This window comes from Paralichthys olivaceus, chromosome 10, assembly GCF_024713975.1.
Source record: "Paralichthys olivaceus isolate ysfri-2021 chromosome 10, ASM2471397v2, whole genome shotgun sequence".
NCBI classification, from domain to species: Eukaryota; Metazoa; Chordata; class Actinopteri; order Pleuronectiformes; family Paralichthyidae; genus Paralichthys; species Paralichthys olivaceus.
The window spans coordinates 14,971,456-14,995,522 of record NC_091102.1 but is presented as its reverse complement, the minus strand read 5'-3'; the positions used below and the strand labels follow the sequence as shown (position 1 = coordinate 14,995,522).

The following is a 24,067-nucleotide window of genomic DNA, read 5'->3' as shown; positions in this document are numbered from 1 at the left end:
CAGCATATTGTGAAAGTGTAGTGCTCCCTGCACCGCGCATAAATAACCTCTTATTTTCAGCACTGCCTTGCTTCATGTCTGTTCTATACAACACTTAATTCCTCCAAAGTCTATCACTCCACACAGATAAATACGGTCTTCGCCAAAATATAATCAACACATGACTTCCTGGTAATTTATTGGTGAACTATGAACCTAGTAATTGAGCTTATGAGGATAACACCCACCACAACAGTCCGCAGAGGCAGGGCTGAACGGGCCGCTATGAGTTTGCAATATGGCGTCAGGCCCTTCAAAGCAGCTGCACACAGCTGGAGGCCAGTTTTAAGCAGGAACCATGAGGGAAGGGAGAGGGGAGACGGAGTGATGTGGCAACAGAGCAGGCTTCAAAGGGAGGAGACAAATCCAGACAGAGGGGATGGGATTTTGGCGGTGAACCATCAGGTGTAATTCTATCAGCTGTGTTGAAGTGACAACATGATTTCAAAAATACAGACAGCAGAAAGTAAAAAACATCTTCTCAGAGCTGCTGGATACATTTTAAAACTTCTTTGGTGGAAAATAATCCTGATGTTTAAAAATGAAAAAAACAGATGCACATGCACAAACTATGGACCCACAAACATGATGAAGGGAATGGCTGACACATCGAGAGAAAAATTAAAGAAAAATAAATATGTGTATATCTTACACACATTTTTCCAATCCCGAGTCAGTCTCAGCTGTCAATCATTATGTTTTACCTTGCTTTTGTGGCATTGAATAACTAATTAAAACCAAACTTAACAAAAACGTATATCAGTGTTATAATTACTAGCCTCCCTTAAATTACAAAAAACATCTCTCTAATTAATATGAAGTTCTAGTTTGGTCCATGTCCCATCCACTAACATGAAGGAGGTGGGAGTTATGACCTACATTGCAGCCAGCCTCCAGGTGGCAATCAAGATGTTTTGGCTTCACATATGGGGAACAGCCACGATCTCCATCTTCTTATAAAGTCTATAGTTCACAGGCAGGGGGGAGATGATGACGGTAAAGTTCAGGTTGAAAATCACAGTGCTAAAACTGTCAGTGATGATTCTGTCCTATTGATGCCTAAATAGAAAAAAATGCTTGCGGTCATAAATCTGGTAAAAGGTGCTGTGTCTTATTGCAGAGCTCTAAGTTTAAAAGATTTCTGTTCAAAGTGGGGAATGAATTTTGCACAAGACGTTGTTTTCTCATTATCATTACTCTCCAAGTGGAACTGGCCTTTCTGTATCTGCAGCAGCCAGGGGAGTACATTTCAACACTGCTGCCAAGTGGGATGATGAATGGTGCTGCTTAATCTTCTCCTGCGTTATTGCATTATCGTATGCCACTGTTCGCAAAGTTTCGATCTACTTGGACAGAACTGACAGAAGCTTTGTAGATCCAGCACACCTGCCTTCTACTCCTCCTCTCTATGGTTTCATCTCCCCTCAGCTTTCACTCCCTCCTCCTCCGCTCTCTTTCCCATCATGCCGGGGATTTCAGGACCAAAGAGGTTTTTTTACAGATAAAACAAAGACCAAATTGGTGGTGCTGTCGAGCATACTGTGCTCATTGTTTCCTGACACGGGGAGGGCAGCGTCCTGTTTTCTCTGCTTGCACATCTGCCTTTGGAACATCTGGATAGTGTCAACCTTTCAACGCTGAGCAGAGCGACCATCACTCCCTCCCCTGTCTGACACATCTCATCTCCTCCCAGTCAGCAAGGAGAGAGGAAAAGCAGATCCTCCGCATTCAAATGATACGACAAATCATCTCTGACCGTGCACGCTCAAATACAAGACACTTTATTAGATGTGGCCGAGGAAGTGAGGAGCCAGCAGCGTGCACGGTGGACGGGATTAGAACCAGAGGCTGAGGTGGTTCAGAAAGCCTGTTAACAGATGTGGACAAAGTGTAGTACGTCCAGTATATTATATTATTCTGCTCTTTTTCACACACTGACATAAGAGATATTGGGGATGACATTTGCTATGTTGCTCAATTTGAATATATTTTACTACTTTAGAAGTTTTAATGCAGTTTGAATTCACTATTTCTTTTTATTTTACACTTTGGTGGAGAAGACACTTCTTGGCTGTGACTGAACTTTCTATGGACTCTTCTGTTCGAGCTCATTGCCCTGTGAACTCCGTGATTTGAAGCACCTGTCCCGTACACTATATATGTCAGCCGGATGATTGGTGGCTTTTATTCTGAAGAAAGCAAGATGTGCTAAAAGATTGATCTATGGAATGTAAAATGAAAAGATGACATCTGAGTTACGAGCGTCCCACTTCCACTTGTGATCTTTTAAACATGTGGGAATATGCTCATGCTTGAAAGGAGAAGTCAAAATTCATGCGGCGTTCTGAAGCCATCAAATAAAAACACAGGAGCGGGTCAATCATCGTCCATTTTTTGGAAAATATTTTGCCAATATTTATTATAAAAATATAAATGTTTCCACTACAAATCATTTTACATTAGTAGACAAGGCCATCTACATTTGCACACGGAAACTCTCACACAGACACACGAGTCAGTCTTGAGACAGAAGATGAGGAATCTGGATATAGGGGTGCATTATAACAGTATTGCTCTCTCAGATGTCCCAGGTTTATAAAGTAAGTCAAAAAACCAAAAACACAGATAGCACTGGCACATAATTTACTGTATGCTACAAAAGAAAAAAACATTGCGCTTTATAATGTTAACAAATAAATAATAACGTAATCATAATCGCCTTTTTATTGTAGAAAAAAAACAAAGCTCACAATTATAACTCAAAACAAGATAAAATATAATACAGATGATTTTTGTCTCTTTTTTTAATTAAAATGTTGCACAATTTTTTTTATTTATTCTTTTATACATACAAACATTTTTACAAAGAGGGATGGCCATGTACAAATAGTGGGATCTGTAGTGCTAGTTGCTATCGTTATGATGGTTTACAGTATGTACATGCTAATTGGAACACATAGCAGCAACAGCAGCATCCACAGGTAGACCGAGTAACAGAGGAGCGACCGATGACACTGAACAGGGCTGGGTTTCCCAAAGGGCACCAGAATCACCCCCTGTCCATGAGATAAGCTTAAGTCGATAGCCAAGGCAGTTACATTTCCACTCAAAGTGCTCAAATACCGTGTACTAAGTGCTTGGAACAGGCTCAAAGAAGCACCCTCGTGGTTAAATACGACCCAACCAACAGCACAAAGTACCAAGTGCCAGTTTATAAATACTGGGTGTGTGTTGACTGGGTGACATTGAAGCAGGAGGCATCTTTAAACATATCATTTAAGTTCTAAGGTGCCCTTAGGAAATCCCATCCTGGAGGTATGACGACCCAGGAAAAAGAATCTACTGGAAGTGTTACGTCTCTTTCAGGGTATTTCCACACCTTGCTGTTGGTTTACAGCAGTGACCGTAAACCACAACGGCCTCGTGAGAACACAGAAAATACACCAAGACTTCGTTGAAAACAAAGACAAACTGGAGCTTTTTGCTTGGTGATCCCACCATGAACCAACCCTGAACCCAGCAACAGGAGGCACTATACTTTTTGCATTTAACACGCTGGGATTTAAGGATTAAGAGCTAAATTTAAGCAAGAACACAGTACTTTTTTTTTCTTTTACAACAATTTTCTGATCAAAGCAAATGACAGATCCCACGTGGGTTTAAAATAAAGCAGAATTCTATGTTTTGCATTTTACACACCAGGATTTATGGATTAAGAGCAATTTTTTAAGTAGAACAAAGGTTTTTTTTACAGCACAGTTCTGATTAAAGAAGTGAATGACAGATCCCCCGCGGCTTTTGTTAATACGTTATGGATTCAGACCAAAGCAAACAACACTTTCAGAGAAGCAGCGTGATCTAAAGTGACATAGAATACACCTGGTGTTGTGTGGGGCTGATGATGCCAATCCTCTAACACCTGAGGAAGAAACTCAAGTTCAAACTCACGTCTAGTTTTAAACACTTCCACAACACAACAGCATCTGAAGCGGAGGCCTGGATAGATGACACTGCTTCATCTAATGCCTGCTGCACACTAGAGGATTTTCAAATCTTAACTGACATGACAGAATTAAGACTTATCGACAGATGTAACAGATTTTTGATCATTTAATCAAGAAGGCTAGATAAATCCAGTCGAGATGCAGGAGCACAAACTTAGCGCTTAAACAAACCATCTCTGAGTGGTGATTCCGGACATTCTGGGACCTCACAGAAACTCAAGACCAAATGACTTCTGAATTTAGACGAACATGGAGGCCATCATGAGTGACGTTTCGCACAAACAATAGGACACAAGTTTGTCCTCCTATTCTACTATCCACCTGGTATGGGCCACCACGTTTTGTTTCTAAACACAGGTACGCATCATCTGGTTGGTGACCATTCCTCGCCAGCCCCCCCTTACTCGCCAAACTGTCGTTCTCATCACACTAAATGGGTCTCCCCAATTTTCCCTTGGAGAGGCCTTACATGACTGGCCTCCCCGATTTTGAAATCAGGGAAGCAGTCAGTGACATTAACACTATGTCTTTAAGGTTTTTCGCCAGATAATCTGTTTTAGATGAGGCTCAAATCTTCAATGGATAGACGTCGGGAGGATGGACTCAGACCCAAAATCAGGCTTATAATCATCTGTGCAGCAGGCATGATTAAAGTTCTCAGTCTTTTTCCTCCACTTCAACCTTTTCTGGCTCCCATCTTTCCTAACCTGCAATCTCAATTCCTGGCAATGCTCCCCCTCGTCCGCTCTGTTTCTCCGTGTTAGAACAAAAAAAATGAATGAATACATCCTGAGATTTCACACAAAGGGCGTTCGGTTGAGGGAACAGCACTAAAAACTGTACAGAATCTGCTCGTAAGCACATAGAACGTATAAAATTATGTGTGTGAAGTGTATTATGGCCTCTGTGCCTTCAAAGCACAGCGTTCACTACATTGTACATGTGACGGACTCATGGCTTCCATGATGACACTATTAAACGGATTATCATCATTATTGCTTTTATGTGACATTTCTATTGAATGCAAATGTTATAGGTTAGAGCTACAGAGTAAAATGGTTTGGTTATTGTCTTGGTGTAAATGCCAGCCCAGCTCTCTCATGGATAGAGACAGTAAATGTAGGTAGTTCACGTCAACACCTCACACCTCAGGCTTCATTAGTCCAGAGAGGTTCCACATCCGGGTGAGCTGCTGTTGTCTGCCATTGCTCCTCTACATGAGGCCTCTCAGACATTTCACCGCCTCGTTCCACAGGCTGGTGGGAAGAGACTGTGAGCATTGCCTGGCCCCCTTTGAGCCATAAAGGGAAGGCTATGCCACCCAGCTTTGCCAGTATTGGAGTGCTCTGGCTTCAACGCTAGTCTAGTCCTTGCCCTGTATCCAAGTCCAGACCCAGTTTGAATCCCTGACCAGGTCTCACTCACCTCCTTGGCTCTTCCCACCCTCTGGTTAGTCTGTAAGGCATCTCAACTTGGGCATGGAGGGACAGAGGGATGAAGAGTCAACCGGTTCAGTGGCTGATCTCTCTCCTGTTCCACTTGTCAGGACTTGATATCGTCTCTCAACAAAACAATCAAAGCCCCTCGCCTGAATCATATATTTTTCCTCCACTTCCATCCGTTTCTAGTTTGGATACGCAGCCACTGTGTTAGAGTGCGATTAGCAACCATGGTCTGTTAACACAGACTGAAAGACAGGTTGTTTTTTCTTTATTATTAAACAGGTACTGGGCCGTCCTTGGTGTGGGAATCTAGGGCTTTGAGGCTGCTCACGATCTTCTTCTGTGGTCCTACAATGGTCACTCCAACCTTTTTCAGATCTCTGGTTAGTGAAGTACAGAGAGAGAGAGAGAGACAGACGGAGAGAGAGAGAGAGAGAGATGTGGAAGATGGGGAAGAAAAAAAAATACAAAGTGTGCATCAGTGATGGAGGCTGTGACAACCACGTGGTATTTAATAACATGCTCCCAGTGCTGCTCCTTTCACTTTCCCAATGCAGCTGTCATTCACATAGGACTGCATTTCCCTGAAGGCCACAGGGCTGCCACATCTCTGAGGGAGGTGTGTTTGGTCTCACTCTCCATCACTAACAAACAGGGAGGTGGGCCTGTGGGGCTGCACTGACAGCTGCTATTATGACTCTGCCAGTGGAGGAAACTATGGCATGCAGAGGCCTCGCTGGTAGAAAAGACCTAGTTTCCTACATGGAACTGCATTTTCTTGACAGGGCAGATTTAAGTTTGGGGAGAGGAGCAGCACTGGTTCCAAGGATACAACAGTGTTATTCAGATCCATCTGGCAACATGTTAAAAGCTCTTAAAGATTAGTTACTGTTCATGCATTCTGTGTAAGAAAAGATGTGTCACACGTGTTATGCATCATACATAATACAAATGCACAGCAGTTAGTCTGGAGTCAAAATGTCAAGCCAGTCAACACACACAGTCACAATAATCTTAAACTCTCTAATGTATATACACAGCATTGTTGATAACACAACAGTCACAGCATATATTAAGACATATGTCTTTTGCCCATCTAATATAAATAACATAGTATTAGTAGCAGCAGTGGGGTTGCAGTTGGAGTTGTGGCATTTCTACAACAAACGCTCAGTGAGACAGATCAAGGTATTTTACGTTGTTAAATAAATATCACTTATTATTTGCAAGCAGGAGATTTAGTTTGCCAGAACTGCAGAAATTCAGCAACAAAGAAAACACCAGAGAATCACAGACTTGGCTTCACTTTGTGTTATGATATAAAGGGATAGGGATATAAAAAATGTAAACTGTACAATTTATTGTTCCTATTTTCTTCAATAAAAGAAAAAAAATGTTTTGTAGCTGTAACAAAGGACAGCATTATGAAAGAAGACAATAGCTTGGTTTCCATCCACACTAGAGGATCAGCTCTGACGACATCCGAGTCCGTGCTTGACTCATCCGCCCATCACCCACCCGAACGAATTATTTCCTCTAAACCTGTAGTATAATAATCCTACATCATATGCTTATCATACAATGCCACTATCAGCAACATTCCTAGAAATATAATTAAGTTATTTTTTCCATAAGATATTCCAATAATCCTTTGTCTGTTGGCAGCCTGAGCTAATAGGACCTGTAGCAATTTGTGTCCTTTACTTCATTTTCTGTTTACAGTGGTATGGAAACAAAGCTATTGAGCTGTCACAGAATGTTACTACAGATACTATCCCTTTACAGATCAGACAAGTGAAAGCCCATCAGTGCTTCTGGAGGTAGGCTACTGCTCCCAGGCGTCCACCACCCACCATCCAGAGCCTGAGGAGGCGGAGAGGAGCTGGGCGTTAAAGAGTGGTGATCCCCATGGACGGCTCCCATTCTGGGCAAGTGGCAGGTGTGACGTGGACCTCCGTCAGAACCACTCTACTGAGACACAGCCAGGCCCACCAACATTAACACATTAAACTGGATGCCATCAATATGCCTCATCTCACGGATGCTCATTAAAGCACATTTAGCTCATAATAATAAATAAATGGTTATAAATCAGGCATATAAATCGAACATTTATGTTATTTTGAGAGAAGAGGATAAACATAACTGACAACAAAAATGTTATGGACAGTAACTCTTGTGTTTCTGAACATGGTAGCAAAACTTTTATGACCTCAAAATATACAGAAAGTCCCATATTTATTGAAAAAAGAAAAACTCTCAGCCAAAGTGTATCATAAATCCATCCAGAATACACGAGATATAATAAATAAGAATACAAAAGCACACATTTATTACTGCAAAGGTCATAGATTTTGGATGTCACTGGTGTAGCAATGTAGACCATAAGATCTATGCTTTTGGGAAATAATCATTAATCACTGAAAGACTGTAAATACAGTTTTTTATAACTATTGAGTGGAAACAGAAAGAGGAGGGGACCTGCAGGCTGAACAAAAGTGCAGTGACATTTGAAAAGAACAAAAAAAAAAACTGAGCAGAACTGTTGAGAGTCCAAACAGTTGTGTTGTCATCTTTTTTAAAATTATTTTTCATATGTATTTTAAACCACTCAACTGTCCTCATGACACGAGTAGCAATGAGTGTTAATGATTTTTAATGTCAGCGAAGCCCTAATAAATTATCTGAACAGCAGACAATGATAACAAAATAACAAAAAAATGAACAAGAAACACATGTCTACAAGTTGAAAAAACATGAGACATGATTATAAATCAGAACCAGAGACACAAACACTCATAGTCACATGAGACAGATTAGCAGTTGAACGCTTCTCTCTACAGTGTGTCACACTGTTGACTCAACAATCCCCATCATTCCTCAGCAATACCTCTGCGTGGTCTTTTTCTCTTTCCAGTTCAGTTAACAGTGAACCATGGTGTAAAACCATTTTACAGGGGTGCAAGTAATATGCTCTTTTGTGGTGTCACTATGTCGAGCTGCTGAGAGACTGTGGATACTAAATGATTGTGGGGTATAAGTGTTTCTTGGAGTCTGCACCAGAAAGCGTTGATGTGTTTACCTTCATTTACAAAGGACTGCAAAGCCTGAAGACTGTGAATACATATAGACCGTACTGTACCACCTGCTTCAAATTTTATCACCCCATTAAATGGCCGTTATCAGTTGCCATCGGGGATATTAACATGTGGGCTGGAAGGGTCCAACTCCACCTTCTGGTTGGCTCAGACTTTTGTCATGATGGAAATAAACCCGGAGCATAACAGGTTTATGCATAAAAACTACTTGAATATGTTTAGGGAATAATCATGATTTGGAATAAAATTTGTCAACTGGAAACAAACAGCTGTTTGAAGAAGGAGTCACCAACTTTGTGCAGCAGATTAGATCAAATCTATCACTTCCTCAATGAAATACCTGGAATGAACTTTGCAATGACCCTGTCCACATGAAGAAAATGGGGGAAAATGGGGGAAAATGGGGTATTTCCTCGTCGGCCTCTATCCTGTCTCAGAAAAGAACTTCAAATACTCCAGCTGATGAGTCAGCATGCTGCAGCCAAGTATGATTACTGTTCCTCAGAGGTCAGAGCGTTGCCAAGCCTTGTGCTGAATATCAAGGACTAGATTAAGACTGTACGAATCAATAGAGCAATCCATATTGAGCGATGCATCGCCTCCGCCAAGGCTGCTAGCCTTGTAGCTGAGCTAGCCTTGTGTGCCTCTGCTTCAGCCTTCAGTGGATTAATACTGCAGTGATCCAATTTAGCATCGAGTTACAGAAAAGGCATTGTAGACCGATATGATTACTGCAGTACAAGGTTACGCCGGTGCAGTTCATCTGTGGTGTACTCGGTCAATACAGAATGTGGATTACCAACTATTCTTGCCATGTAAGCTTCTTTTTGTTTAGATTGTTTGAGTTGACCTAAGATAGATTTCACATGTTAATTGAATAATTTGCATGAGAAAAGTTTACAGAATTTCTTTTCATATTGTGAGAGGAGAGGTTTTAATTAACTGGAGCTTACATAAACTGGGAAAAAAATTAGTCTTACACCATATAATTGCTAGAATCCATGAAAAGTGTAATCCAAAAGCTGCACTTTTCCTAATGTTTCTATGGTGTCTTTGGTGTTAGTCGCCATTTAGGACTTTTGAAATAGCAGCCATATTAGAATAAATTTAACAATCAGTACAGAGATACAGGTGTGGGAAGTTGCCTTGGGTGAAAGTATCAAATTCTTTATCCTTCACATCCTCTGAACTGAAATCAATTCCACGATTCATCATTATTCAAAAGGACACACACTTCAAGTTGCTTCTTTCAGCCGACACTTTTAATGGCTGCAGGTTAGGTAATTCATAGACAGCAGTAATATCTAGCTGCAGCACCGACCGCCCTTTCCCCAGTGCCCCAGCTGCTGCCATCACCACAGTGAACGGATGCTTTGATCACAATAATTAGAAATGTCCAATTATTTACCCACTCACATTCCACATCGGTTAAAGCAGCAGCAGGCCAACAGAGCCAGAGAGGCGAGAGGAAAGAGAGAATATTTCTGCACTTTCCACTGGCAAAAATAGAAAAACAACTAAAGTTATAATAAATAGAGTCACGTAGAGTCGATAGTCTGTTGCTGTCCTTGATATACTCAAGCAGCTGCACTTGAACTGTAAGTCTGGAGGTTTGTTCATCATTATAATCTCTCAGTCTGTTATGACTGTGCTTGGGATTCATTATTCCTTTCAGTCTGTCACCACAGGACTCTGCCTGGCCAAAATCTGATCCCCTATCTCAGAACCTTTTGTCACTCTGATGATCCTGTCAGCAGAGCCAGACAGATCTCTAACTGTGGTACCATCTTCCTTTTACTGAGAGACTTTGATTCACTATCCCCAAATACCCTGCATCTACTGTATACCATTTCCGAACAAAATGTTTAATTCTATAAATTGGTATTAATCCTCAGCCTCAGCCTTATAAATAATTAGTTAATTACTTATTAGATTACCAAATATGAATCTGATAAACAATAGTTGTTGAACTACATATCTGTCGTCTATTTTGACATTAAGGATGAGTGAACATGACTCACCTCATGCTTTAAGTCAGATGACTTCAATGTTTTTACAGGAACCACAGCCACATGGTTGTTTAGGAAACCAGACTTGTCAGCCATGGAAAAAAATCAACCATGCTTTACTTAACGGGAGCAGATGTTATAGGGAAAACAAATTAGATTCACTGACCATGGACACTTTGCAGATCAGTCTCTCTACTGTTACTGTATTTTTTACATATATTCTTCTTAAGTTAAAAAATGTGGGTGGCATTAGATTTATGACAAAAAATAATTGCTATTGGAAATAAGATATTTACCACAAGATTTTAAACATTAATATAGCAACCAGCAATTATTTTCCACGTAAACATACGGAAGTTCTGTGCAGGGAATGAGGTCATGCTCCCTCTGTGTGAGTTATGATCCGAGCTTCTCCATTCTTTGTTCTGGTAGCTGGTCCGGGTGCACGTTGAAGTGAGTGTGCACATCATGTGAGTGCATGTGAGCGCAACTCTTGGACCACCCCACATTGATACAAGAAATCGCTCCTTCTACGATCAGCAGTGATGTGAACATGACACCTGGGTGAATACGCTCATCGCCTAATTTCTGCACCGTGCATCTTTCAGAGTAGACAAATTGTATAAATACACACCAGTCACTCTGCCACCGCTGTGCTGTAAAACAAGAAACACCAAACCACACCTTATTTGTACCCCAAGAGGTCGAGGCAGATGGCCTCCCACATTGAGTCTGGTTCTTCGAGAGGTTTCTTCTTTCGTCTTTTCTCTCCACGATCACCAAAGTGCTTGATCAGTGTAGGAACTGTTGGGTTTCTATATTTTTAATATTTAAAGTGCCTTGTTATAATGTATGTTCTGATTTAGTGCTATATAAGTAAAATAGATTTTTTGTCTAAGATGTTGGTGCTAGTGAGACATCTAGTGGTCAGGGAATATTGTATCTAACCTTTAAGTGGCCATACCTGGGGATTGAACAGTCACTGACTAGATGTTATTATATGGTCACTGTGATCCAGGACAATGGGGAAAACACAATCTAGGTCCTGCAGCTCCCAAAATTAGATTTCTCTAAATTTGGCTTCCAAGTAATCTTCTGAGAAAGTTTTTGACAGCTACATCCTTATTTTTTCTTTCAAAGGCCTTTCTTTCTCTCCAGTATTTCATCTTGTCAAATCTCAACTCTAATACCCTCAACAGATTCACTATTGTACCCTCCTGGAAAACTCAATTCTCTCTCTCTCACTCTTTCTGCTTTTTGTGTCTCTATTCATCTCTGTCTTTCTCTTGCTTTTCATCCTCTCACCTTCTACCTCTGTGGTCATACTTACAACATTGAGAGCGTGGCTAAAGGCCTGTCATTATGAGTTACCATGAGTCTCATCTGGACACTTTTAGTAATTGCTCTATAGCTTTTTTTACTTTCTGAGGAAAAAAGAGGTTTTGTGTGTGTGTGTGTGTGTGTGTGTGTGTGTGTGTGTGTGTGTGTGTGTTCTTAACCAAGAGCCTCTTCAAATACAGAGGCCTTGCCACGGGTACTGGGGCCCTGTAAACACTAGGTGACATGAATAGGCAGAGAAGCCTAATGTGTCTGTGTGTGTGTGTGTGTGTGTGTGTGTGTGTGTGTGTGTGTGTGTGTGTGTGTCTGTCGGAGTGTCTTGTTGCTTACTCTGTGGAAGTCTTGGCCAGGGTGTCACAGGAGCTGTAGCTGACCCCAGAGAAGGCCTCTTTGCAGGGCAAGGTCCTCATTCCATCCATCCAGTCACTCATCGTCCCCATCGAGGGAACCTCCGCACTACTCCTGTCCAGCAACAAGTTAGCCGGCCTGAGGCAAGACAAAGGAAGGACGAAGATAAATGACTTGTCAAAGACACATTTCTCTGAGTAATGACCTGTAACACTGACAATGGAGATCATAGCGTAGTTTCAGGAACATAAGGCTATTAGCGCTACGCAGATCACCAGCTGAGAGTCTAATTTTATTGCTGCTGCTGCTAAACTTTCAGGCAATCACAACTTGTGGAGAGGACTCTTTGGATTAAGAGTATGTACTGAGTTTGCACATTGTTGATATTTAGTGACCTTGCACTGACTTTGTCCCGAAAACATATAAACCAAATGAGGACAAAAGAGACAAAAATAAAACTTCTGCTACAGCCTCCAGGTGGACAGCAGGATGGAAACAAGGTTTATGAAAGGCTAGATGAGCAGCAAGATTATTGTGACACCATTTCTGCATAATTACTTATTTTTGGAGTAATTACAATACATTAGTATTTTAATGAAGAGTTTATGTATTGTATCATTCTCACACACACACACACACACACACACACATTGGCCTTACATGTCTGTTGCATACAGTAAACCTGCATAATGCCTTTGGGCTTTAAGTACAGTGGGAATCAACCCACCACACAAAACATCAATAATATTTTAACCATATTCAAGAACAACATTACCAACAAAAGCAGCATCGGTTTCTGTCTAATTTCATTACAGTACCATGCGGCAAAATGCAATATTAGATTTGATTAGGCTTGATGGTTTCAATTGGATCAAATCAAATTAAATGCACTGCGTTGGGCTTTAGAGTGCTCAGTCAACAGTAGAGGGTGAAGGAAAGGCTGCAGGCACAGTTCTGACTGGCGCTGACTGATGTTTGCCAAGGATTGGGGGAAGGACGAGAGAGGCAGAAAGAGCGCTGGAGAGTGGTGGAGAAGCTGGAGACAACAAAGAGAGCTGTGTCAGAACTGATGCTGTGTTTATACAATTAATGCTCGTTGTGCTGTTGTGAAACCTGACCACATGAAAGCAGGAAATAGAAATCTAGGTCAAAGCACATTAGGTCAAACTCAAAACATAATCAATCAAACAATAATGATTTCAACACTTTGTGTATGTATTGCCAACATTGTGAGTGGCCCTTAAAACTGTGAAAAGGTACTATTTTTTTATGAGTTAAAACTGCACCAATCTTGCAGATCAGACAAAGGCACCTGCGTTAGGACACACACACACATATGCAAGTGCACACATGCACACAAGGGAAATAGCGCTTTGTGAACAAGGCAGGACCGGCCAGGACAGAGCAGGGTAGTTTTTTCTTAGGGGAATACTATTCATAGTTTTATAAATTAATTTTTTAGAATACCAGGAAGTCCACCTTTGCCTGACTGATTTAGATTAGCAGGGAGGTCTGGAGCCAGTGTGTGTGTTTGTATGTGTGAAAATCTGAAAGTATTACCCAGGCTTAGGATATCCAGAGACAATTAGGAACATGTAAATCAATAAGGGTTACGGTTAGTGAAAGACAAATGTGTGTCTTAAACATTTTAGTATTTTTTTCGATTTGGCATTTTAATTTGATTCTATTTTATTTGATTCAAGGCAATGTATGTATCTTTATTTATTTAAGTCAAATAGGCTATATGCATAAAAGCTCCTTATTAACCTTTTTAGTTTTCTTTTAAATGTTCAGAGTATGATTGGAGCTCAGATGTACCATGTTGGACTTGTACAACAATTACTCTCTTTTTTTCAATCAAACAGATGTTACAATAGAAAATCATCAAGCTCCCATCAAGCAGCAATGTCAAAAACCCCACCACAGTAAGCCAACGAAAAGTGAGATGACATCTCAAACAGAGGCAGGGAAAAGGGGAAGATAAAAGAAGAGGGAAAAAAAGATGGTGGAGTGGGTGTTGTTAAAATTATTGAGTCTTTTCCTGCCAGATCAGAGGACTGTCAAAATGCTGGGGCCCCCCAGGACCCCCTGGAGAGACTGGTTTGTAGAAAAAGGAGGGAATTGAGAGCTAGACGGGGATAGATTGCATGGTGGTGGAGGGTGAGGGGGAGTGTGTAAATCTCACTGAAAGGGAAAAAAAATGATTTTGTTTATAATTTTTTTATGATGTGTTTTTAATGTAAAGTGAAGGAATGATTGGGAGGATTATAACTGATGGTTTACAGATATACATTTGGCAAAAGATAACAGTTTTAAATTGTACAATTTGGACAAAAATTACACCCAAAAAGTCTTGAATATTAACTTCATATCTGTCAGGATTTGTTTTTACTGGATTATTGATCCTCTCCTCTTCTGCTCCATTCTCTGATCTCTCCCCCGTCATCCTCTGCTTTCTTTACCCCTCTCCTCGTCTCCTCCGAGAGGTAAACTGCAAATGACCTTGTTTCCCCTCCCTTATCATTTTCTTTTGTCTCCTTTGTTGTTACATTTTCGGCAACATCTTGCTGCAGCTCAAGAGACAAGATGATTGGAGAGGAAACAGAGGGATGTGATGAAGGGGAAAATAAAGAGCAGAGAAAGCATCTGTCTGGCGGCAGAGGGGGGGATTTTCGAGAACCCCTCATGGACTTAACACCATAAAGCATCGCAGAAAACAACTGCTCGAACACGGGGAAGTATAAATACACTGGAAAAAGAAAAAACTCTACCCCTCTTCTCGTTTTCATTTCCCTTCCCTTCTTTTGCTCAATCTTTCATTTGTTTGACCTCTAAATAACCAGGCCTGTGTAGTCTCTTTTTTTTAAAGCTCTCGAGGGAGGAGTAGAGGTGGATGAGGAGCAGAGCACGAGCAGATTCATGTTGGTAGGACAGTGTGGGAGGAATTCATTTCTCACTGTGTTACCAGCACAACTCCCAGGGCGTCGCTGCTTGGGAGAGGTTAGCCTGATACACACGGGCCAACGTCTGGCCTTTTAATTGAAAATCTGATACCAGGACATTAGGTATCTTCTGCCTCTGCTGGATGTGATGAATATGATGTAGTTTTAATCAATGCTACTCAGGTGGTCTGAACGATGCTATTAACCTAAATTTATTCAAGTGTGACATTTTGAATTTGATTCCACTCAACAATGCATGATTCTTAATATGGAGGCTTGATTTACATGAGAGGCCTGAGTTTCACTGTAGACTTTCAATGCTGTTAAAGAGAGTTTTTGACTTTGTGTAAAATGAGATTTAATTGAAAATGTAATACATGGATTTTTGTTATTTAGCCAAATCAGGGTTTCTGCAGGATTCAACAAGTTAATTATTAGTAAAAAATTATCATTTTAAGAGCTCTTTGGGAGAAAAGTAAAGAAAATGTAAGACCTAAGTCAAGTATGAGAGATATGTAGGAGAATTACTTCGGTGAAGTAGCCACGTAGCGAATAACCCTTGAAACACCATTTTATCTACATTTAGAGACAATAGATATCATATCATTTCCTAGAGCTAAGCCAAGTGTACTGTGAATTCTCACCAGGGTGTTTATAGCCTCGGGTATGAGTTCCATGTTGATCTGTAGTTTTATTACAACACGCTGCTATCTGTATCATTGAGAAACAACTTCAACATGCAGAGACATTGCAAAACTATGCATTCCGCCAAAACATTTCTCTTAAAAATGAACATAAATAATACTCACTTAATAATAGTTAAAAGCTATGTACATAATATTTTTTTACTCTTTAGATTTTTTAAGACTTTTCAAAAGTATTGATATTCAGTGCTTGGTATCAACCATGTGTTTCCTATACCTCCCATGTCACCTCGTTCCGTGCCTTTTTATATCCTCACAGCTTTGCATGAATATCTGTGTTTTTTAGTACCCTTAGCTGGTTTCCTATCACCAATTGAAACCTTCTTTTCCCATTTTTTCTATTCCAAGTCCCAACCTCACTCCACAGGCCAAGATACACCACAACACAGACCTCAGCCTAGTTCCATCTCCAGCTATGGCCCACAGCCCCAATCCCTTATTTTTTTGTCTGAAGTCGTTTACCAGGAAACTGGTTAGCTCTTGTTTTCAACCTATTTTCCAATTCGACCCTAACTACTGAACATGAACTGAAGACCTTCTTTTTTGTTTTTTGACATTACAGTGAGGAGTTATAATATAAAATGGATTTGTTGTTACAAATTCAGGCTTTTGATTATTCCTTTTACCCGACTGGATATGTGGCAGTGCATTACTGATCACTGACATGTATTTATAATGTGTACTAGAATTTAAGCACTGCAGTTGCAGTAATAAGTTGTTGAACATGAAGGAAGACACTTCCTCACTTTGAAAACAGGATAACCTGTGATCTCATATGTTTTAGACACCCTGTAAAGTCAATGGTATTGACAGTGGCCTCTAACCCTGACTTGACTCCTGTTGGCCCCATAATTAGTCTCTGATGGCCAACCTTGGCACACTGACTCAAGTCCCTCTTCATCCACCCAGGGACACTAAACTCTGACCAGGTCCCACCCCTAAACTCTCCAGATGCTCTCCTCCGATCCCAGGCTTTGGTCTAGAGGCTTTTGCAGAGGAGGGGGCTTGGTCCACCCGCCAGCCTGAGACAAACGAGGTGTGTGGAGCTGAGTGCAGCTGCTCCTGCTGTGCAACTGCCGTCGCCACACACACATATGCAGATACACACATACATACACCATTCTCATAAATCACTAGAGCCGCCTCTGCCGGCCAGCCTGTGCTCGCTCAGTGTTAAAAGGCAATCAGGAAAATTACATGCAAACTCCAAGGGACCTATTTTCACTTTCTTAAGAAATCATTAGTCAATGTTATGAGCTTTGACGTCTCCATAATACCACGGTCGTCTGCTCAGACCCAACGCTTGTCCCCCTCCCTGCTCAGAAGTGACAACTGTACATGGGCTGCCCTGGTTCCCTGTGGCCCCCTGGGAGAGAATAGTTGTCCCAACAAAGGAGAGAAGTGCCAAGGCAGGGAGTGGGGGTAATAATGAAGGAAAAAAGTAGTGAGGAATATTTCATTGGCCTGCACAAGAAATATTCATGGTAATGGTTTAAGGTAAATAGATGGGGAGGAGGGTGGCGATGAGTGGAGCTAATTTTCACCTTGCAATGACAGGAAGCAAGGAGGCGATGCTTATGTTGAGTTCCTGCACCGCCTCATTCCAAAGACAAACAGGAGTTCACCAAGCGAGAAAGACATGTAAATCTAATATCCTCTTTCTGTAAGCCTTTGTCTTCTTATTGGCTATTACATTAATACTGGGGAATTGAGCTCCATTCCTGAAAATTAAAACTGCAGCAGTCATTAGTATCCCCGTGCATTATAATGACAGCAGAAAGTGCTATGACCTGCAATAACCGAAAAGGCAGTGTGTGAAATGTATAATGCAAACCATCTCTAGTGTTAAAATTCATGGATCCAGGTGATAACAGTTTTGGTGGTTGTGTTATTTGTGCGATCCAAAAATACAGAGCCCCACAAACACTGGAATGCACAAGACATAAATGTCTCTCAGTCTCAGAGTATTCAAGGTTTACCTGGACGTGGTGTTGGCCGTGATTTTGAGGCTACCAGGATTGCGGATGAGTTTATCCAGGATGCTGACAATCTGTTCAAACTTCGGCCGGTTATTTCTCTCCTTCTGCCAGCAGTCCAACATCAGCTGGTAGAGAGTGGCGGGGCAGTCCATGGGCGGGGGGAGGCGGTAACCCTCATCCACAGCCTTTATTACCTTGATGTATCAAGGAAACACAAGATGGGAGAAATGCTGGATGAGATTTATTAAAAAATAAAATGGCATCTATGGCTCTATAATCGTACAGACATAGTTTACACCTAATGAAGTTAATCTCACAACTACCTGCCTTCAACCTTCCTTTCCTCAGCAAAATCCTGGAAAGAGCAGTCGTTGCCCAACTCCACCAGCACATGTCCAACCATGTGCTCTATGAACCCCTTCAGTATACACATCAGTGTCCTCATCCTTCAAACCTCTCTGCTGCCTTCGATGCCATCTTCCTCAACCACCTATCCAAACACCTTGGCCTGACTGGCACAGCTCCAGTGAGTGTCTAGCTAGCTACTGGCTCTGTGAGACTGCATTCCTTTCTTCTCTCTTCAGCCTAGTTTGTACTTGCTTGCCAGAAATCATGTCATTTCTGCTGGTGCTCCCCATTGGCAGCATCATTTCAGCTACTCGCAAACCTTGCAAAAGTTCTATATCTTGGCGCATGGGTTGCATCAAGTGCAACATCGATTGAGCTGGGGGCAAGAGACTGCAAACAGGTCCATCTCAACAGATATCTGTATGACCTCTCATAAATGTCATTATTGAGGGAGCATTGGGATTTAAAAGTTGCTCCTGGATAAAGATGCAGAGACTGTTGGTAAAGACGAGACATTCTGCATGAAACTAAGGAAAACCTACACAAGGGAAAAGAAATGCCAAAGCAGCACTCCTGTAGGAAACAAGCTGGTGTGGTTCTTTTGCTTTTTGCTATTGATAACTATCATTTAGAGGACTGCCCTGAGTCACTTGTGTCTCTGAATAAGGGGAAGGCATTGTGGTGACATCACTGCGGCTGCGCGGAATGACCAAATCGTCAAGCATAACTTCAGCTTTAAGTCCATTTACACAACTCTGTACATGAACTTAACATTTAATCAAAACGTTATAACTCTGCAGTACTTACATCCTGATTGGACATCTCCCAATACGGCCGCTCCCCATATGACATCACTTCCCAGAGCACGATGCCATAACTCCAAGCATCACTGGCTGATGTAAACTTCCTGTAGGCGATAGCCTCTGGTGCTGTCCACCGAATAGGGATCTTACCTCCCTGACAGAGGGAGAGAAGGAAAAACATAATCAGTCAAACAGTTCTTCAGTCTATCAGATATTCAAAAAATCAATAAGCTTGAGCAGCTCAGTCTTTCTACCTGATATTTTCATGTATAGTGGGTGTTCAGGTTTACATAATACATGAAATTCACAACAGATACCAGACCTACTGATCACAGAGGCATATCTTGAAAAAGACAATCAGCACAGAGATGTGTTAAAATGTTGTATAAACGGGATGATTTGAATATTACATATTTATTGCAAGTTGAGACATGCTCCTCATATTGGGAATAGCTGCATTCCAGTGAAATGAAATATAAAGACACATGTGTCTGTCACATTCAAAGGCACATCTGTTAACCCATATGGGCTCTGTGGTTTGGACTGAGCATGTCAATCTCAACCTCATGTTATTATTCCCTGTGTGGTGTTGAAGATCTGCAGTGACATTGAAAGTATTTGAGGTGTTTTACTCTTAATGTCTCATTGAGTAATTATTTTCACTTGCAAGAATAAACATCATATATATATATATATATCTATATATGTTGGATTTTAAAATTGTCATATGAAGAAACAATGGCATGAACACACCTTACATTGGACATACATACACATAAATGCACAAAAATGAACCTGAACTATAAATTCTGCCTCAAAAATAGGTAAGAAAAAAAGTATTTCACTGAGAGCTGGATGTGGATCTGTCAGCACGTGTGGAGCGCTGTCAGTAACTTTTACATGTCAGAGTTTATTATTCTGTCTTGTGATTTTAGATCATTTATATCTGGGAGAAAGGCAAATGGTACACTGACTGTTTATTTGACAAGCAATTCCCAGTGAATTATACTGTTTAAAGGGGCTGCACGCATGGGCTAGACCACAAAGTCCAAGGATGAAAATGACCACACACCCCCACACACGCACACACACACACACACACACACACACACACACACACACACACACACACACACACACACACACACACACACACACACACAAACATGCTGTTTCAGTTTGTGACACGAGCATCAAGAAGTGAAACAAATAAGAACACTTTTTCCATTATTATCATTTCCTTATTGCTGTATATTTCAAGTTATTATCTGTTTTTCAAAAAGCAAATGATCCCACATTACTATCTGATCGTCTTTGTGGTGTTTGTGTTGAGATGTCTTTTTCTTGCTGTTTCTACAAAGCAATAATATACAGTTTGGAATGAAGCACTGACGCTAATGTTTAGGGGGTGGACAGGTCAAGAAAGCATTTGACCGCACAAACACAAAACGTCTTATCAATGTGATACATTCCTTCATGGCACATGGTGCTTGGAGTGCTGCTCTCCACAGCCTCCCAGTTGGTGTATGTTGTAATTTCTGTGCAGTGGTCCAGGGAGGGCAAACTTTGTGGATTTATGTTGGTTTTAATTTCTTTTTCCCATGGCAGAGGGATCTACTGCGTGTGCTTGGATTAATCCAGTATACAATACAGTAGAGAGTAACAGTGACCGCCCACGTTCAGAGCGGTATAAATCCTGTAACCATTTTATATAATAATCACATTTTAAGTAACTTATTACTGAAAAACCTGTTTCCTTGGACAGTGCCCAACATGCTGCCATTTATGTGTTTGCTTTGTGTGTATGCTCCAGCTCACCCTGGTGGTGTACGCAGCCTCCGGGTCGTCCTCCAGCACCCGGGAAAGGCCAAAGTCTGACACTTTACACACCAGGTTGCTGTTGACCAGGATGTTTCGAGCTGCCAGGTCTCGGTGAACGTAGCCCATGTCTGACAGGTACTTCATACCGGAGGCGATGCCGCGCAGCATGCCGACCAACTGGATTCCTGTAAACTGGGCATCATGTTTCTACAGGAATGAGAGAGAGGAATGAAGAAAGGCATGTGCTGTTAATGGCAGACTTTTATTGTAGGTATGGTAAAGAACACAAAGGGAGTCTGACCTTTCTGACTATTTGCATAAGATGAAGCATTTCTACATTACTATCCAAAGCATTTTCATTAACCTTTAGAAACCACCTTTGACATTCTGTACCTCATCTGCAGCTCAACTGTGAAATCCCAAAGCCAGTGACACAGTAATGAATGAATATTAGGATCAGACCAATACAAATCTGAAATTATCTTTGGTGGTTTTAACTCTTCTTTATGGACAGAGAATAATAAACATTTCACACATGTCTGAGGTAAATAACATATCTCACATCTCGCAAAATGTAAACAATTTATCAACATATATTGGACTTTTGTTTAGTTGCTACTGATGAGAATTACAGTTTATTGTGATAATTAGAGATATTGTTTTATTGCCCAGTCTAACAAAGGCACCAATTTTTCTATTTTTGGATAACCCACTATATTTATATAACGATTTCGTTGAATTAATCAAAAGTATCCCTTATCTCTATAATATTAGGATTAAGAGTCTTAGAGTATAAATATAGTTTTTCACGACTACAAACAGTTACATTTAAAAGGTATAAAAGACGGTCACAGTGGTATATAAAAGCAGGTGGTTGTTAATAACCTTGCATTGCAAACCATAATTGATGTGTCATCTTTCCATACAACACTAAATCAAATTAGTGAGAAATCCGTTTTTAAATAGTTCAAAGTGGTAAGATTCAACATTCATTAACAAAATTGGACAAGATATAAACCTAAACACTTTTTCTACTGTGTTCAGTGGCGAGCTGGAGTGTTTACACTGGATTATAATAGTAAGTGTTTACGAGGAAGCCGTCTATGATGCTGATGTCTGGATGTCTCTGGTAGTTTCCGCTCCAGCTTCACACCAGACAGAAAGCATGTGGATCAGTGTTTCATCTGGAAGGCTATTTGCCTTTGTCCATGTGCCACGTCATTTGTGAGATGAGCGTGAGCTGAGTGTGTTTTCCTTTGAAAACCAGCCGGGTCCACCTCACATCCCATTCCGTCCAGAGCAATTAGTGGCCAGACCACCTGGCTTAGTCACTACAAAGCTCTGCAGATTCAGAACATGGACATAAGGCGCGGTGCATATGCTATGAATTTGCGTGAGTGTGTTTGCACACATTTTCAGTGATAAAGTGCAGGCCTCTGAGAGCATGTCAAGAATCAACAGCTACTCCTCCTGGATGTGTGTGGATGCTGGGAATGCACATATGGAATAAAAGGGCAAAAACAGGCCTCGGTACACGTGCTTTCATTCTGGTGTTGTGACTTGGCTGTTGTCTTTTTGGGTAATTTCAATGAACCAGGTCAATTGGCGTGGCAAGAATCAAATTCACTCATGGCAGAACATAAGTCCTTGATCAAATGATAAGCCCTGAATGGAGAGTACAGCTAAATGCTAAATGAGTCAAAATCTGCCAATCTCTGGAACTTAATTTACTGACAGGAAGTATAATATTTTAGGAGAATGTTTAAGCTGTGTGAAAGATTCGGGGGTTTCGGGTCATGAGAACTGCTTTTGGACAATCAGCATTCTGTGTCAGAGCAGCATCTACATCAGAGAATGCACAAGCTTCAGTATTTAACAACCACACTTAACACATGGTTCAAGACAAATCAGTCATGTCATATGGATTTTCTAACATGTCATATTACATTATACATGGGTTGTCTTTGGTCAGTTGTTCGCTGTTAAATGTTGTATTTTACTGTTTTGGCTTTTTATTATCCTGCTGCAGATGCAAACTATACCTCTGCCAATGCACAGCTGGCTCCTTCTGAAACCACATTTAAATTCAGTAAATCTGCATTTATATTTGGATCATAACTATCAGTTTCCTAAACATGCCTGATTTTTTTTAAATCGAGATCCAAGAATCATTCTTTGAGAAATTATTTAAAATGTATAAAAATGCCAAAGTGGAAAAATGTTTATGATCTTCCCCCAGATGCCCAACTAAATATAATGGGTTTGCATCCTTCCACCACGTTTCGTGATAATAAGTCCTGTAATTCTTCTTGCTAACAAACAATCAAACAAACAGGGGTAAAAACACAACTTTCTCGACCGGGGCAGTTTTATATCTAACTCTGGCTCAACTGTTGTGTTGTGCATGGCCCCTGTAAAATGCAACAATGATGACAACATGATTTTTTTTATTTTACTGACCGGGGCACATCTGTTAGTTAATAGAACCCAGAAAGATTTATTTGATGATGTTCAGAAACAGCTATTTAATTTTTTTTACCCTGGTGAGACTTTTACACAATGTTTTTTTTAGTACTGTATTTTCATGGTTTCATTCAAAACAAAGGAGCAAAGATTTACTGTGCTGCTCTCTGGTGACGTTCAACACAACATTAGGGGACATGTGGCAGAACTTTGCCTCTCTTTCACTTTCAATCTGTGTGCGAGGTAGGGGGGCATATAAAGTATTTGCTTCCTGTGGCGAAGCAAATCCGCAGCGTGGCTTCATGTGGAGTTCAACTTTGGTGAACTTTGATCCGCGATATTCGCCTCTGCATTTGCGTATGTGTGACGCTGCCTTTAGATTGTGTGTTGGACAGGTGCATGACATTTTTTCACTCTGCATTTAGGTGGTTCCCTGGTGTGAGGGACTTAATCCTCAACCAGCAGCCAAGTACGTGTTCCCATCCAGCTGCCTCTGGGTGCATATCTCTATGATGCATGAACATACACTTCTTCCTCGAGTGTGTGTGGGTGTAGTCCTGAGTGTTTGTCATTACTTACCCTCAAGAAGCTGTCCAGGGATCCATTCTCCATGTATTCTGTGACAATCATCACAGGTTTACCTGTAACCGAGAAGATTTCCATTTATGGTCACATGATATCAGCGGTATCTCTCACAAAATAAGGGCAACGACTTCTGTTTAACTCACT

The 24,067-nt window shown here is 41.0% G+C and overlaps 1 protein-coding gene across 4 annotated transcripts in view; it reads right to left on the bottom strand.

Annotated features, from left to right (window-relative positions):
- Positions 1–3,704: 3,704 nt before the first annotated feature.
- epha3 (eph receptor A3) overlaps positions 3,705–24,067 on the bottom strand; it is a 96,551-nt gene continuing 76,188 nt past the window's right edge. The window contains exons 12-18 of one of the 4 annotated variants that reach the window (XM_069532930.1): positions 23,918–23,979; positions 20,873–21,082; positions 19,059–19,208; positions 17,904–18,097; positions 12,261–12,416; positions 7,339–7,456; positions 3,720–5,865 (exon numbers count right to left, since the gene is read on the bottom strand). In XM_069532930.1, coding sequence (XP_069389031.1) covers positions 7,375–7,456; positions 12,261–12,416; positions 17,904–18,097; positions 19,059–19,208; positions 20,873–21,082; positions 23,918–23,979 — 854 coding nt within the window. In that variant the 3' untranslated portion in view covers positions 3,720–5,865; positions 7,339–7,374. Of the gene's footprint in view, positions 5,866–7,338; positions 7,457–12,260; positions 12,417–17,903; positions 18,098–19,058; positions 19,209–20,872; positions 21,083–23,917; positions 23,980–24,067 lie in introns of all 4 variants that reach the window. The other 3 variants (XM_069532931.1, XM_069532927.1, XM_069532928.1) reach the window with 3 other exon arrangements.